General features: G+C 47.7%; 1 protein-coding gene across 14 annotated transcripts in view; it reads right to left on the bottom strand.

Annotated features, from left to right (window-relative positions):
* Positions 1 to 15,996, bottom strand: part of LOC144598685 (MSL complex subunit 3-like) — a 42,988-nt gene extending 26,992 nt beyond the window's left edge. Inside the window, exons 1-4 of one of the 14 annotated variants that reach the window (XM_078408962.1) lie at positions 15,966 to 15,980; positions 10,160 to 10,309; positions 6,708 to 6,790; positions 29 to 124 (exon numbers count right to left, since the gene is read on the bottom strand). In XM_078408962.1, coding sequence (XP_078265088.1) covers positions 29 to 30 — 2 coding nt within the window. In that variant the 5' untranslated portion in view covers positions 31 to 124; positions 6,708 to 6,790; positions 10,160 to 10,309; positions 15,966 to 15,980. The other 13 variants (XM_078408958.1, XM_078408959.1, XM_078408957.1 and 10 more) reach the window with 13 other exon arrangements.
* Between the last annotated feature and the right edge of the window lie 2,093 nt (positions 15,997 to 18,089).

Raw genomic sequence — 18,089 nt, 5'->3', positions numbered from 1 at the left:
ATGCTTACATCACGTAAATTATTCTTACATGCGAGCCACAGCTTTCTTGGCCAATTTACGCTGTAATCTGCGATTCTCATCCGTGTCACGAAGTACATGATCTTCTGCTGCCCATCTATCCCAGCTAAAGACAGGAGGATAAAGACAGATAAAAATAAAAAGGCAACAAAAACAAATAAAAAAAAGTTACAAAACCAAAACAAAGTAATTAACCCATTTAATACCATAAATCTATTGTCAAATACGATACTGTAATTTTACTTGGTCAGTTAAAGGATTAAAAATGCAATTTGCAAAAGGGCTGCTTGTTTAGGATTAAAAACAATATGCAGCAATATCTCAAGAAATTTAAAAAATGCTATACAATTGATGAAATATTAATTCTGCACAAAAGAGATCAATGTAGAAAAATTTAAAACATTAGAGTTAACATTTTATTTTCAAAATATCCTTCGCAGAATTTCAAATAACAATGTGCTCTATCCAAAAATATTCCAAATGAACAAAATCTTGGTCATCACGTCAGAATATACAGTTCATACAAAAAAAAGCACATTGATTTGTCTTTTTAGTTATACAGCATAATCTTTAGATTTCAAAGCAGCCATTACAATTGTTCCAGATTCTCGTGAATACACAGTACTGTTTGGAAACCAACATTGTTTTAGTATGTTCAAATGTACAAAAAATCTCTAAGAATGATCCAAAGATATTAATAATTTTTGAGAAAATAAAATCAAAGAGCAACACCTATATCCTACACCGTTTATAATTTGTAGCAAATTCTCCAAATTATACAAACTGTCCATACATGAAATTATCTAAGACTCAGGAATGCCAACATCAGCCTCTCCCACCAACCCCCGGCAGCAAATTACAGTTACACACCAATTTCAATTGCTTCTACATCTCCTTTTTAGAACTATGATCAAATGGCGATCATAAAAACTTAGATTACAGCACAGCCTGATACTTAAAACAAGTTGAATTTCCAACTATTCATTAATTAACCAGCTTGGTTATTTATTCCACCTGGACTGAAGGATGCATTCATTGTAAAAACGACTAAAATAGGAAATTATCTGTAATTAATAGAATAAACAATGACGTATTTCAACTGCAATGAGTGACTTCACAGGTCCAGTGCATGTTCAATGATTTGTTAGCAAGAGAATTCAACAATACACACAACATATTGAACAATTTGAAGAACAAAATTGTTAAGTCTTCTCATTATAATCAGTTCACAATGACTCACCAGCCAGAACATTTTAGCTCAAATGTGAAAACATAGAATATACCATAGACCAATACAGAAAAGGGCCTATCAGTCCACAATGTCCATGCTGAACAGGATGTCAAGCTAAACTGATCTTCTCTGTCTGCACATGGCTACTATCACTCCTTTCCCTGCATACCCATGTGCCTCGAAAATGCCAACATCCGCCGCTGTCACCACCCCTGGCAGCAAGTTCCAGAAACCCACCAATCTCAGTGTAAAAAAATCGATTGCATATCTCCTTTGAAATTTGCCTCTCTCATCTGAAAGCTATGCCCTCTAGTCTTTGACATTTTCACCCTGGGCAAAAGATACTGACTGTCTATCCTATCCATGCTTTTCATAATTTTATGTACTTCTATGTACTCAGGCTCCCATGCTCCAGATAAAATAATCCAAGTTTGTCTAACCTCTCCTTGTAGTTCTGGTAAACAACTTCTTCACCTTCTCCAGTCTATACATCATCCCTTTAATGGGGCAACCAGAACTGCACACATTACTCCAAATGTGGCCTAACCAAGTCCTGTAAAGCTGTAACATGACGCAGTTTAGTTTATTGTCACGGGTACCGAGGTACAGTGAAAAACCTTTGTTGCGTGCTAACCAGACAATGGAAAGACTATACATGATTACAATCGAGCCATCCACAGTGTACAGAAACATGATATGTGGACGTATACCATACACCTTTGTTACTACTATATCTACTTGGATTGCTACTGTCAAGAAGCAAAGAACTTGGACCCTAAACTCTGTGTACATCAATGGTGTTAAGGGTCTTGTCATTAACTATATACTTTTTCCTTACATTTGACCTCCTAAAGTGCAACAGCTTGCACTAGCTCGGATTAAACTCCATCAGCCATTTCTCTGGCCATTTCTGTAGCTGATCTATATCCTGCTGTACACTTTTACAGCCTTCCTTACTGCAAACTAAAGCTTCCATCTCTCAAAGATCTGAGGTTATGACAAAGTGAAACAAAAATATTTCAAGAAAATACAAATCATTGTACAATGAAAAAGCAGATACAAACTCTGGTTCAAACATATACCAAGGAAAGTGATCAGTTTGCAAGTTAAAAACATCTCACAGTATACCTTGGTTGAATTTGAAAGTGCTCAGAAAAGCCAAATCGATGGAGTCAAACCCCATTTGTATGCATTATTTCAATGAAGGCCCTGCAAGATCCATGTAATTCATAAAATTAAGAACACATGCCATTAATACAATTTGGTTGAGGTATGTCAAACAGAAGTTGTGTGGCTCTTGGCTGTTTATGTCCAATTTCTTATCACAATACCTCTGATCGGTATTTAGAAGAATACAGCAACAAGTACAATGTACACACACCAACATTATTTTAGATTATATCAATGCAATAAATGTTTGAAATACAGCAAGAGTTTACATTTCTTTCTTGTATAATTCCAAATAGATACAGGACACTCAAAAGAAAATGCAATGGCATAAAGGACATGTGGAATAGAGGAGAAAATTAAGAGCAATATTTCTTTGCAGTAACAATGTGGTAACATTCATAAATCAAAGCTTCTTCATGAATCACCAAAAAGTTAAACAAAAAGTTACAATAGGAATTAAAATTTGCATTTCAATTAGACATTCCCAAATAAAATGGTGAAAAAACCTATTGAATCACTCAGGAAAATAGAGTTATACATATCTGCAAATAATGTCATACAGCAGGTTAAACTTGGATGAAGATAGGTATTTGTTAAATGCTAATAAGGAGTATTACTAGGAAGTGAACAAAATTAATTGTTGCTCTTTCACTTCCTGGGACTTGTGCATAATTTACAGATTCCATCAGAAAATAATGACACAAAAGGAAAATGCACCCAGAGTATGAAAAACATCATCGGGGAAACAACCGTAGCAATGTGCATCAGGACACAGCATTTACTAATGCATAAGTCGACACCTAAAGGCAGGGCATAGGGATTTCCAACATGATAAAGAAAACCATGAATTCTGAAGCTGGCTAATACCAGACACACATAATCAATAATGTGCAATATCTGAAATTTCATCAACTTGAACATGTGGTAACTGATCTAGTAGGGTTTGTACACTAATGCATGTAGAAGAAAAAGAGCAAAAGCACACACACTTCTTTAAAACATATTCCAGTATTAATAAAGAATGTTGTTTTATATTTTAATGGTATATAAATCAGAATTAGTTGGGGTTTTTTTAAACAAACTAAACCAATTTGCATGGCACTGATTTCTCTTGTTGCTATGAAAATAATTGCAGATGCTGGTACAAATCGAAGGTATTTATTCACAAAATGCTGGAGTAACTCAGCAGGTCAGGCAGCATCTCAGGAGAGAAGGAATGGGTGACGTTTCTGGTCGAGACCCTTCTTCAGACTGATTGCTCTTGTTGCTAATATGATAATTCACCAATTTGCTTTTCATCTCCAGTATTTTGTTTTGCTTGACCATTTCTCTTGTCGACAGGGAAAGGTTGGGCAGGCTCGGACTTTGTTCCTTGGAGCGCAGGGGGCCAAGAGGTGAAATTATAGAATTGTATATAATCATGAGGGGAATAAATAGGATGAATGCAATCTCACCCAGGGTAGGGGAATCAAGAGCCAGAGGACATAGATTTAAGGTGAGAGGGGCAAAGTTTAAAAGGAACTGGAGGGGTACATGGAATGAGCTGCTTAAGGAGGTAGTCGAGACAGGGACAATAACAGTATTTGAAAGACACTTGGACAAGTACACAGAGAGGAAACATTTACAGGGATATGGCCAAACATGGGAATGGGACTAGCTTAAATGAGGCATCTGGTTGGCACGGACAAGTTGAGTGAAAGGGCCAGTTTCCATGCTGCATGACTTTATCATTATTTAATTTGTTGGGTTTGCTTATACATTTTACAAAGTCCACCCCAATGCATTGTGATGGTTCTTCCTTTGATTCAAAATTCCTTTTTGCCCTGATCACATCTCTCTAAAGCATGGACTTTTTGTTACATTAAAAGGAGATTTATAAAGCTAGTGACTGTTTATAGTTTTTGCTGAAGGCTTCACTTAGTAAAAGTAGAATCCTCAAGTAACAAGCATTTGGGTACTATATTAGAATTTGTGGAATAAGTCAAGGATTGTTTCTTAGACACCTTCAACTTAAAGAAGGGTCTCGACCCGAAACGTCACCCATTCCTTCTCTCCTGAGATGCTGCCGACCTGCTGAGTTACTCCAGCATTTTGTGAAATAAATACCTTCGATTTGTACCAGCATCTGCAGTTATTTTCTTACTCTTTCAACTTAAGTAAAGACAATTATAATGGTTTGAAGGTGGAGATTTCCAAAGTGAAATGGAAAAACAAGATAGAAGACAGCTCAGTAGATGAACAGTGGCACATATTAAAATAGTTGGTGCATTACACTCAGCAGGAACATATCCTAATTAGAAAGAGAAATTCCATGAGAAATAGATGCAACTCGTCATGAACAAAGGAGGTCAAAGATAATGTGTTGAAAAGCAAGGCATACAATGTGGCAAGGGCTGGTGGTATGCCAGAGAAATGGGGTGTTTTTGGAACAGCAGCAAACCTGATTTTTGTTTAGTGGGTAAACTGGCATAAGGAGCTGACAGTTCAATCTTGTATTCAGCATTGTTGCCAATAATGTGTCCTCCTGACCTATTCGACACTTAAAGCAGAGTTTTCTGTAAATTCGCTTTGTACGAATTTGTACATTGGGATATGTTCCTTTGTCTTCGAAAGCTCAAAAGACAGGAGAAAATTGAGAATAAACTTTCTGCAATACCAAATCAAGCAGAGTTATTGTGGATATGTAAATTGGGCGAAGGCAGCAAAACTAAGCATGGGACCTCCAGAGAATGGGGGTGGTCAATTAACAACAGGAGACAAAGAAATGGCAAGTTTTGTTTTGCATCAGTCTTCACCATAAGAGTTGCTGAAAGAGCTGCAAAATAACATACAGGCTAAAGTACAGGAAATTGTAAAAAAAGACCAATCACAGGGGATAAAGTATGAGAAAAACTAAGGGCTAAAGCAGACAAATTGGCTGGAACCAAAGGTCTGCACCCAAAGGTGTTAAAGGACGCAGACGCAGAGATAGAGAACAGAGATGGAAATTCTTTGCAGCTTACTATAGTCCCAAAGACTGGAAAACAATCTTTCCTTGTTCAATAAAAAGGGAAGACAACAGAAGGCAGGGAATGACAGGGTAGTTTGTATAATATGTAATATTGGCAAAATGCTAGTCAAAAATTAAATAACTAATCAATTAGAAAAATTGAATATAATCAATCCTAATCAACACAATTTTGTGAAAGGTAAATTGCGCTCAACAGGTTTGGTCATTTTTTTGTTTGAGAATGGGACCTGAAAATTTGATATAGGTAACCCCGTAGATGTAACGTATTCATTTTCCAAAGGAAATTTGACAAGATGTCACTGAAGAGGCTGGTACATAAGCTAAGAGTTGAGGGGAAAGAAGAACATATTAGGATGGATATTTTTTTTTTAAACAGGTTGTCACACATAAATTAAAAAGGTGAAATAAATGGTGATTTTTTAGGTTGGAAGGGATGAACCCCAGCAATCGAATCTTGGGCCTCAGATATTCACTGATTTCATTCACAACTTGGAGGAAGGAGTGGAATTCAAGGTTTCTAACTTTACCTATATGAAGAAAGGTAGAAGGGTGAGTGATAAAATTGTGATAAAATGCAAATAAGTAAAGCTTTGGGAGATCTAGATGTTCGGGTGCATGAATCACAATTTTAGCAGGCAAGTCTAATAGTTAAAAAGGCAAATGGTATTTTGTTTTTTCATACAAAGAGAACTGAATATACTAAAAGGGAGGTTTTATTGCAATTATGGCATTGATGAAGCCAAACCTGGAACAGTGTGCACAGTTTTGACACTTATCTAAAAAAATGAACATTGTAGAATTTGAGGCAGGCCAAAACAAAATCCACTAGATTCATTCTGGGGCTTAGGATTTTCCTACAAAGACAGAGTTTAGGAATTAAGAAGCTTTGTTGGAGTTCAGATGTCGGGAGGTGACCTTATTTAATCGTACAAGATTGCGAAGGAGCTTGAAAGGATTGATGTCAAAATATTGATGATCAGTCATGACCATATTGAACTTCGGAGCAGAGTAGAGGGGCCTTATGGCTTTATCCTGCTCTCATTTTCTTGTGTCAAACCATCATATCTCTGCCATTCGGTGAGAAAGTGACATGAACATTTTACACCACTGTGGCATGTTTAATCCCTGCAACTCCATGTTTGCTATATTCCATTTCAGATTTATCATGTGCTATTGCTTTATTTTTTTAAAAGACGGGCCAAACTAGCCAGAGCAATTTACGCATTCACAAACAGATGACAAGGTTTTCGTTTGAAAATACAAAAAAAAAATTCTTACCTTCTGTTCCAACCATTAAAATGAATCAGATATTCTGGGATTTTTCGGTCTTTCTCATCTCTACTAACTTCAACATCCACAATCTGTAAATTAGAAAATAATCAAAAAGTGGAATTATTTTATAGAGCAAACATTTTTTTAAATTCTAAAAACAAGTGGATAAAACTCCTGCAGCTACATCATGACCATTCCTCCATTTTTAAAAATATTTTAATAAAAGCTGAAATGTTAAGTTGTGGATTTTATCTTCTGATAATCCATGCTATGTTTTTTAGATTTCAATTTTCAAAGACCAAGTGGTTGGATACTTCTTTAATCAAAGTTTTAAGGGAAGTCCAAAAAGAAATAACAGTATACAAATGAATCAACAAAGAAACTAAAGAACAGAAGAAAATGTCACAATATCCCCTCAAGTAATACTGGAACAATAGTTTAAAAAGAACTTTGCCTTAATTTAAGTACAAATTCTGCTGGCAGGTGTGGACCACATTAAAACTGTTAAATGACAAGCATCCAACAGCGTAAATAACTAATTAAAACACAGTGCTGGAGGAATTCAGCAGGTCAGACAGCATCTGGAAAGTGAATGTCCAGGTGACATTTGGGGTCAGGACCTTTCGTTCGACTGTCGGGGAATGAAAGCTGGAAGAGAGGTAGAGTGAAGACAAAGCATGGCAAGTGATGCTGGTGGGAGGAGGAAAGGGGGGTGGGGGAGTGATGGGTTGCTGGGTGAGGTGACAATGGTTGGAGGAGAAAAGGAGGCAACTGGGTGTCAGATAAGGAGAGAAGCTGAGAAATGCAAAGCTGGAGGGACAGATGGGGGAAAATAAAATGGAATTGGGGGGCTTAGGGATGGATGATGAGCATATGAAGGAGGTGTAGGAGGCAGGGTGATGGAGGGTGGTTTAAGGAGAGCACTGGGTGGAGATCTGGAGCGCAAGAACGGGGAGGGGAGTTGGAAATTCTGATGTGCAAGAACATTGCATTCACTATCTTCAAGTCATTCCCTCCTCCTCGTCTACTTATCTGACACTTCTTTTTCCTTAACTGTATCCACCTATCACTTGTCAGACTTTGTCCAGCTCCCCACCTATCTTTTCCAGTTTCCACCCCGCTGCTACTACCACCAGTCTCAGTCTGAATAAGGGTCCTGATCTGAAACATCACCTGTTCATTTCCTCCATAACTGTTGCCTGACTTGCCCACTTCCTCCAGTACTTTGTGTTTTGATCAAGATTCCAGCACCTGCCCTTTCTTGTGTCAACATAAATAATTGCAATGTTTAAATCATATCACAAGCCTATTTACAAAGAGAAGAAGCAGATAATTGAAAATTGATGATAAAATAATTTTGCAATAATGCAGTTTAAAAACAAGTTATTCACCAAAACACTACAGGATGACTATGAGAACCAATCCAATCAAGAAACACCCATCTTCAAAACCATTTTTTTTTTTTTAAAAGAGGGTTTCGAAATTTTATATAACTTGCTTTCAAAAAAGGCGACTTTGCATATCATTAGCTTAAATGCAATCGACCCTCGTTCCGAATATTATGGATAGTATAATTCAGCAACTGTTGAAGTAGGATTTTATTCACAAAATGCTGGAGTAACTCAGCAGGTCAGGCAGCATCTCGGGAGAGAAGGAATGGGTGACGTTTCGGGTCGAGACCCTTCTTCAGACCGATGTCAGGGGGGGCGGGACATAGGAAGGAAATAGGTGGAGACAGGAAGATAGAGGGAGATCTGGGAAGGAGGAGGGGAAGAGAGGGACAGAGGAACTATCTAAAGTTGGAGAAGTCGATGTTCATACCACTGGGCTGCAAACTGCCCAGGCGAAATACGAGGTGCTGTTCCTCCAATTTCCGGTGGGCCTCTCTATGGCACTGGAGGAGGCCCATGACAGAAAGGTCAGACTGGGAATGGGATTACCTGGAATCAACATCAATTTAAAAGAGGTTGTTAATACCATGGTGCTTATCTAGTCCACGATGAAACTCAAAGGTATAAAAGATAAATGGTCAAATATTGGATGATGTCTAGGTGATGCTTACAGCACTTGTAAATTTTGCCCCCCCAGAGAAGAGTAAGTAAGGAGGCTTGCTGTGATCCAACATTTTCACTGTATCAAAAAGCAAACAATGACTTTTATATCTGTAGGGCCTTTATTGAAGCAAACATTACAAGGTGGTTAGGATGAGTATGAACAATAGATATAATTTTTAAAAACTAAGCCACAGAAAGAAATATCAGTTATTGATTGCCTAATCACGAGAAAGGTAGACCAGAAAGATTGGGGGAGAGAATTCAGAGCTCAGAACCATTGCAGCTAAAATTAGAAATAGGTATAAATACTCAACCAGTTTCACTGGAGAGAAATAGTTCTTTATTCTCGCTCACTGACTGTTCATCGTTGTAGCTCTAATGTAGGGGTATACCCTGAAACTTTAACTATTTCTCCCTCCATGCAGATGCTGCCAAATTAGCTATTTCTACCATTTTGCTTTTGCAGCTCCAAGTACTGGAGCTGCCGATTAAAGCAATCTTCCTCATCCCTGTAGCCCTTGATCTGCACCCCAAATCAACATGGATTACATTTTCCAAGCACAATATTCACTACTCACCGATTCTAAAAGAAATACAGGGAACAAAATCAACCAATATTTACTAACGTCAGGAAAATCTGACTTTATCAATAGAGGAAGAGGTAGAGCATCTTTCACAAACACAATTGTCCAAGAAATTCATCACCATGTTTTGTCTCCAAGATTACAACATACGAGCTGCAATCTTAACCAATGATCCTCAACACTGCCGATCCAACTACAGACACGCTTTTAGCCAGATTCCATCTACACACCCCAATAATTTTGACATTTCTCGCTGTAAAGTTGCACCATGTATCCTTCGACCTTTTGCTGAAATGGAATTAACCTACACAAAGGAGATTGTTCAACCTATTCCAGAAACAAAAATCACCCCAACTTCAATGAGATGCTATACTTAGGATCCTTGTGCATGCATGACTGGAGCACAAGCTCCAAGTCATCTTGAATGTGTTTATTTAAGCACATGCAAAGAATGGGCCTTATGCTCAATAAGCAGGAATCAAAGATTTCTAGCATACAACTCTTTCCTCCAATATTAATGATCCACAATAAGACATATTTTCAAGTTGATGCTTGAGGAGGGAGGGGGGGTTGATTGTTAGCTGGGTGAAGTAACAATGGTGAGAGGAGAAAATGAGGCAACTGGGTGTCAGATAAGGAGAGAAGTTGTGAAATGCAAAGCTGGAGTGAGGGGACAGGTGGAGGAAGAATAAAATGGAACTGGGGGGCTTCGGGATGGAAGATGAGCATATGAAGGAGGGGAAAGGGGCAGGGTGATGGGTGGGGGTTTAGGGGGAGCACCAGGAGATCAGGAGCACAAGGATGGGGGAAGGGGTATTACTTGAAGTTGGAGATTCCAATGTGCAAGATCATTGCATTCGCCATCTTCAAATAATTCCCTCCTCCTCCTCTACTTGAGTTGCCACCAAATCGATCTCGACAATCTACTGAAGGATCCTCACCAATCTGTGTGGCAACATATTGCCAGGAGCTGCATAGGATAAAATAAGATTGAGGACTTTTTAAAGTCAAAATTGCTTTATAGATTGATACTTTATTGTCACATGTACTTGGTGCAGAGAAATTCTTTGTTTTGCATACAATATAAAAGCATGCAGAGACGCCCCCCCTAAAGGGCGCCAACAAAGTGACAAAAGTATTCAATGTCATCCCGATGGTCCCTCTTCCGTCTCCACCCCCCCCCCCCAGTCCATCTTTGTTCTCAGCAACCCCACCCCCCCACACACACACAGGGTCTATCCTTGATCTTGGTGGACACCCATGCTGGGTCTATCCTTGATCTTGGTGGAACCCCACAACGGGTTAATCCTTGCTCTTGGTGGACCCCCACACCGGGTCAATCCTTGATCTTGGTGGACCCGTATGCCGGGTCTATCCTTGATCTTGGTGGACCCCCACACCGGGTCTATCCTTGATCTTGGTGGACCCGTATGCCGGGTCTATCCTTGATCTTGGTGGACCCCCATGCTGGGTCTATCCTTGGTCTTGGTGGACCCGTATGCCGGGTCTATACTTGATCTTGGTGGACCCCCACACCGGGTCCCTCTGTTCTCGGCGGCGCGCCCTCGACCGACGGCCGGGAATCCCGTGTCCTGTCCTCGGTCGGCTGCCTTCCTCACTCGACGACACACACCTCCTCGCCCGGCTGCCAGGGCAGGCCCGTCCTTGTTCCTCAGTCCAGGCTTTCTCGGCGGGTTGGCTCCAGCACGGCTGCACATTGCTCTCCGGGACGCACCAGGAGCTGCCTTCTTCGCAAATATTCACAGTTGGAATGTTGCGCCCTCCAGTCTGAAGTTGTCTGGATCCATCACTTGGACCGGCCAACATCATGAGGAAAAGGGAGCAGCAGTGTCATCTGCCAATGGTGCTGTGACATGTCATGGCTGGCTTGTCCAACCCCAGCCTCCCCCACCTGAAACACCCAGCAGTGAAGATCTGTACCCCTGTCTCTCATCTCCAGCATCACAACTGCAGTCTGGACCCTGCCACCCGTTCAGCCGGCACTTGATTAGATAGAGAGCTACGGAGGAGAAACTTTTCAAACGCTTGGACTTGGTAGAGTGGGCGATGGCTGCCACCCCCACCCTCTGTCTGGGTGGCCGCACTCCCGCCTCCCCTAACACCACTTCATCCCAGGAATATCTGCCTGCATCACCCGAGATATCACCACAGAACATTCCCTCCCTCCCTGGGCCTGTCTGGCGACCCTCTCCCAGGCTCGGGCCTAGCCTCCTTCCCCCTCTGTCGGGCCTGGTCTGCCCCCACTGTCGGGCCTGGCCTCCTTCCCCCACTGTCGGGCCTGGACTCCTTCCCCCACTGTCGGGCCTGGCCTTCCCCCACTGTCGGGCCTGGCCGTCCCCACTGTCGGGCCTGGACTCCTTCCCCACTGTCGGGCCTGGCCTTCCCCCACTGTCGGGCCTGGCCTTCTCCCACTGTCGGGCCTGGCCTTTCCCCACTGTCGGGCCTGGCCTTCCCCCACTGTCGGGCCTGGCCTTCTCCCACTGTCGGGCCTGGCCTTTCCCCATTGTCGGGCCTGGCCTCCTTCCCACTGTCGGGCCTGGCCTCCTTCCCCCACTGTCGGGCCCGGCCTCCTCCCCCACTTTCGGGCCTGGCCTCCCCCCACTGTCCTCCTTCCCCCACTGTCGGGCCTGTCCTCCTTCCCCCACTGTCGGGCCTGCCCTCCTTCCCCCACTGTCGGGCCTGTCCCCCTTCCCCCACTGTCGGGCCTGCCCTCCTTCCCCCACTGTCGGGCCTGTCCTCCTTCCCCCACTGTCGGGCCTGCCCTCCTTCCCCCACTGTCGGGCCTGTCCTCCTTCCCCCACTGTCGGGCCTGCCCTCCTTCCCCCACTGTCGGGCCTGTCATCCTTCCCCCACTGTCGGGCCTGTCCTCCTTCCCCCACTGCCGGCCTGTCCTCCTTCCCCCACTGTCGGGCCTGTCCTCCTTCCCCCACTGTCGGGCCTGTCCGCCTTCCCCCACTGTCGGGCCTGCCCCCCCTTCCCCCACTGCTCCCCTTTCCCCCACTGTCGGGCCTGGCCTTCCCCCACTGCCCCCCTTCCCCCACTGTCGGGCCTGGCCTTCCCCCACTGTCGGGCCTGGCCTTCCCCTTCTGTCGGGCCTGGCCTTCCCCCACTGTCGGGCCTGGCCTTCCCCCACTGTCGGGCCTGGCCTCCCCCCACTGTCGGGCCTGGCCTTCCCCCACTGTCGGGCCTGGCCTTCCCCCACTGTCGGGCCTGGCCTCCCCCCACTGTCGGGCCTGGCCTTCCCCCACTGTCGGGCTTGGCCTTCCCCCACTGTCGGGCCTGGCCTTCCCCCACTGCCCCCCTTCCCCCACTGTCGGGCCTGGCCTTCCCCCACTGTCGGGCCTGGCCTTCTCCCACTGTCGGGCCTGGCCTTTCCCCATTGTCCGGCCTGGCCTCCTTCCCAATTGTCCGGCCTGGCCTCCTTCCCACTGTCGGGCCTGGCCTCCTTCCCCCACTGTCGGGCCTGGCCTTCCCCCACTGTCGGGCCTGGCCGTCCCCACTGTCGGGCCTGGACTCCTTCCCCACTGTCGGGCCTGGCCTTCCCCCACTGTCGGGCCTGGCCTTCTCCCACTGTCGGGCCTGGCCTTTCCCCACTGTCGGGCCTGGCCTTCCCCCACTGTCGGGCCTGGCCTTCTCCCACTGTCGGGCCTGGCCTTTCCCCATTGTCGGGCCTGGCCTCCTTCCCACTGTCGGGCCTGGCCTCCTTCCCCCACTGTCGGGCCCGGCCTCCTCCCCCACTTTCGGGCCTGGCCTCCCCCCACTGTCCTCCTTCCCCCACTGTCGGGCCTGTCCTCCTTCCCCCACTGTCGGGCCTGCCCTCCTTCCCCCACTGTCGGGCCTGTCCTCCTTCCCCCACTGTCGGGCCTGCCCTCCTTCCCCCACTGTCGGGCCTGCCCTCCTTCCCCCACTGTCGGGCCTGTCCTCCTTCCCCCACTGTCGGGCCTGCCCTCCTTCCCCCACTGTCGGGCCTGTCCTCCTTCCCCCACTGTCGGGCCTGCCCTCCTTCCCCCACTGTCGGGCCTGTCATCCTTCCCCCACTGTCGGGCCTGTCCTCCTTCCCCCACTGCCGGCCTGTCCTCCTTCCCCCACTGTCGGGCCTGTCCTCCTTCCCCCACTGTCGGGCCTGTCCGCCTTCCCCCACTGTCGGGCCTGCCCCCCCTTCCCCCACTGCTCCCCTTTCCCCCACTGTCGGGCCCCCCTTCCCCCACTGTCGGGCCTGGCCTTCCCCCACTGTCGGGCCTGGCCTTCCCCTTCTGTCGGGCCTGGCCTTCCCCCACTGTCGGGCCTGGCCTTCCCCCACTGTCGGGCCTGGCCTCCCCCCACTGTCGGGCCTGGCCTTCCCCCACTGTCGGGCCTGGCCTTCCCCCACTGTCGGGCCTGGCCTTCCCCCACTGTCGGGCCTGGCCTCCCCCCACTGTCGGGCCTGGCCTTCCCCCACTGTCGGGCTTGGCCTTCCCCCACTGTCGGGCCTGGCCTTCCCCCACTGCCCCCCTTCCCCCACTGTCGGGCCTGGCCTTCTCCCACTGTCGGGCCTGGCCTTTCCCCATTGTCGGGCCTGGCCTCCTTCCCACTGTCGGGCCTGGCCTCCTTCCCCCACTGTCGGGCCCGGCCTCCTCCCCCACTTTCGGGCCTGGCCTCCCCCCACTGTCCTCCTTCCCCCACTGTCGGGCCTGTCCTCCTTCCCCCACTGTCGGGCCTGCCCTCCTTCCCCCACTGTCGGGCCTGTCCTCCTTCCCCCACTGTCGGGCCTGCCCTCCTTCCCCCACTGTCGGGCCTGTCCTCCTTCCCCCACTGTCGGGCCTGCCCTCCTTCCCCCACTGTCGGGCCTGTCATCCTTCCCCCACTGTCGGGCCTGTCCTCCTTCCCCCACTGCCGGCCTGTCCTCCTTCCCCCACTGTCGGGCCTGTCCTCCTTCCCCCACTGCCGGCCTGTCCTCCTTCCCCCACTGTCGGGCCTGTCCTCCTTCCCCCACTGTCGGGCCTGGCCTTCCCCCACTGTCGGGCCTGGCCTTCCCCCACTGTCGGGCCTGGCCTTCCCCCACTGCCCCCCTTCCCCCACTGTCGGGCCTGGCCTTCCCCCACTGTCGGGCTTAGCCTTCCCCCACTGTCGGGCCTGGCTTTCCCCCACTGCCCGGCCTTCCCCCACTGTCGGGCCTGGCCTTCCCCCACTGTCGGGCCTGGCCTGCCCCCACTGTCGGGCCTGGCCTTCCCCCACTGCCCGGCCTGGCCTTCCCCCACTGTCGGGCCTGGCCTTCCCCCACTGTCGGGCCTGGCCTTCCCCCACTGTCGGGCCTGGCCTTCCCCCACTGTCGGGCTTGGCCTCCCCCCACTGTCGGGCCTGGCCTTCCCCCACTGTCGGGCCTGGCCTTCCCCCACTGTCGGGCCTGGCCTCCCCCCACTGTCGGGCATGGCCTTCCCCCACTGCCCCCCTTCCCCCACTGTCGGGCCTGGCCTTCCCCCACTGTCGGGCTTGGCCTTCCCCCACTGCCCCCCTTCCCCCACTGTCGGGCCTGGCCTTCTCCCCACTGTCGGGCCTGGCCTCCCCCCGGCTGCCAGCCAGCCTCCCCCGGGCGGTCCCGCCACCCAGCCGGGCCCCTCCCTACCTTGGCGTCATATAAAACCTTGGCTTTAGTCGGGTCCGGCTCGAAGCAGAGAACTCGTTCTCCTTTACGGAATTTTAATTTCATTCCTCGCGTGTTCATCAGGTCATGACATGGCGGAGGTGGAGCAACCGCCAACCGCCTCCCTCCCTCCCTCACTGCAATCGCAACCGCCTGGCACCTCCCCGGACAACTATGTCACAGCACACACTCACACTCAGACACACAGGTCCACACACACTCAGACACAGACAAACACACACAGGTCCACACACACTCAGACAAACACACACACAGGTCCACACACACTCAGACACAGACACAGGTCCACACACACTCAGACACAGACAAACACACACACAGGTCCACACACACTCAGACAAACACACACACAGGTCCACACACACTCAGACAAACACACACACAGGTCCACACACACTCAGACACAGACAAACACACACACAGGTCCACACACACTCAGACAAACACACACACAGGTCCACACACACTCAGACACAGACAAACACACACTCAGACACACACACTCACACGCAGACAGACACTCGCATACAGATACTCAGACACACACTCAGTCAGAGGCAGACACACTCAGACACACAGAGACAGACACATACACACTCAGTCAGAGACAGACACACACACACTCACGCACAGGCACACGCACTCACAAGCATACACACTCACAGACAGACACACTCACAGGCCACACTCACTCTCGAGACACCCTCACACAGCCCCACACTCACAGACACACACAAACTCTCAGACAGACACACACACTCAGGCACATACACTTAGATAGACATTCACAGAGACACACTCAAGCGGATCCACTTCGAGACACACGGGCATAGCCAGACCGTGCGCGGCTCCTACCAGTTGCGTGCGGTGCCCGGTCCGGTCCGGTCCAGTCCGCCTGTGTGGGGGGGTGCGCGGGTGGGTGTGTGTCCCTGTGTGGGTGCGGCGCCTCGGTGGGGATCCTCACCGCCCCATTGCTCGCGGGCTGCAGCCCATTGTCTCCTCACGGCGGTGGCTGATTGGATGGTGATGGGAACTACAGCTCCCGATGAGCACTGCGCGCGGAGCACTTCCGGTCCCGGGCGGGCGGCGGAAGTGGAAGCTTCATTCGCGAAACCAACATGGTTGGATAGTCCCACCTCCGCTAAGTGCGCCTGGGCCAACCTGATCTCCCGGTCGCCAAACACTTTAACTGTTCCCATTCCCACTCCCCCTCCCATTCCCTCTCCCCCTCCCATTCCCATTCCCTCTCCCCCTCCCATTCCCACTCCCCCTCCCATTCCCTCTCCCCCTCCCAGTCCCCCTCCCCCCTCCCATTCCCCCTTTTCCCCTCCCATTCCCCCTTTTCCCCTCCCATTCCCCCTCCCACTCCCACACTTACCTTTCCGTCCTGGACCTCCTCCATTATCAGACAGGGTGATGCCAAACGCAAATTGGAGGACCAGCACCTCATATTTCTCTTGGGCAGCTCACACCCCAGCGGTATGAACATTGACTTCTCCAACTTCAAGTAACCCTTGCTTTCCCTCACTCTCCATCCCACCCCACCTGCTTCCCTGACTAGTTTAACTGTCCTCCTGATTAGTTTTACTGTTTGTGTGCCTCGTCGTCACCTTCCCCTCAGCTCAGCCAACAATGAACCATTCTACATTTCCTCAAACAACGTCTGCTTTGAACTGTCCTTTTTCACACTTTACCCATTCCATACCTCTTTTCTCCCTCTCCCCTGACTCCCCTTATGTTCACTGCATCGATAGTACCCTCCATAATGTTTGGGACAAAGACCCATCATTTATTTATTTGCCTCTGTACTCCACAATTTGAGATTTGTAATAGAAAAAATCACATGTGGTTAAAGTGCACATTGTCAGATTGTAATAAAGGCCTTTTTTTTAATTTTGGTTTCACCATGTAGAAATTACAGCAGTGTTTATACATAGTCCCCCCCATTTCAGGGCACCATAATGTTTGGGACACAGCAATGTCATGTAAATGAAAGTAGTCATGTTTAGTATTTTGTTGCACATCCTTTGCATGCAATGACTGCTTGAAGTCTGCGATTCATGGACATCACCATTTGCTGGGGGTCTTCTCTGGTGGTGCTCTGCCAGGCCTATATTGCAGCCATCTTTAGCTTATGCTTGTTTTGAGGGCTTGTCCCTTTCAGTTTTCTCTTCAGCATATAAAAGACATGCTCAATTGGGTTCAGATCGGGTGATTGACTTGGCCAGTCAAGAATTGACCATTTTTTAGCTTTGAAAAGCTCCTTTGTTGCTTTAGCAGTATGTTTGGGATCATTGTCTTGCTGTAGAATGAACCACCGGCCAATGAGTTTTGAGGCATTTGCTTGAACTTGAGCAGATAGGATGTGTCTATACACTTCAGAATTCATTATGCTACTGCCATCAGCAGTCATACCATCAATGAAGATAAGTGAGCCAGTTCCTTCAGCAACCATACATACCCAGGCCATAACACCCCCACCACCGTGTTTCACAGATGAGGTGGTATGCTTTGGATCTTGGGCAATTCCTTTTCTCCTCCATACTTTGCTCTTTCCATCACTCTGATACAAGTTAATCTTCGTCTCATCTGTCCATAAGACCTTTTTCCAGAACTGTGGTTACTCTTTTAAGTACTTCTTGGCAAACTGTAACCTGGCCACCCTATTTTTGCAGCAAACCAGTGGTTTGCATCTTGCTGTGTAGCCTCTTTATTTCTGTTCATGAAGTCTTCTTCGGACAGTGGTCATTGACAAATCCACACCTGAAGAGTGTTTTTGATCTGTCGGACAGGTGTTTGGGGACTTTTCTTTATTATAGAGAGAATTCTTCTGTCATCAACTGTGGAGGTCTTCCTTGGCCTGCCATTCCCTTTGCGATTAGTTAGCTCATGTGCCCTCTTTCTTCTTAATGATGTTCCAAACAGTTGATTTTGGTAAGCCTGAGGTTTGGCTGATGTTTCTAACAGTTTTATTCTTGTTTCTCAGTCTCATAATGACTTCATTGGCACAACTTTGGTACTCATGTTGATAAACAGCAATAAAAGTTTCCAAAGGTGATGGAAAGACTGGAGAGCTCTCTTATACCTG

The sequence above is a fragment of the Rhinoraja longicauda genome, chromosome 12 (genome assembly GCF_053455715.1).
Source record: "Rhinoraja longicauda isolate Sanriku21f chromosome 12, sRhiLon1.1, whole genome shotgun sequence".
In the NCBI taxonomy this organism is placed as follows: domain Eukaryota; kingdom Metazoa; phylum Chordata; class Chondrichthyes; order Rajiformes; family Arhynchobatidae; genus Rhinoraja; species Rhinoraja longicauda.
Note: the sequence above shows the minus strand (reverse complement) of the source record. Positions and strands in the feature narration are given on the sequence as shown.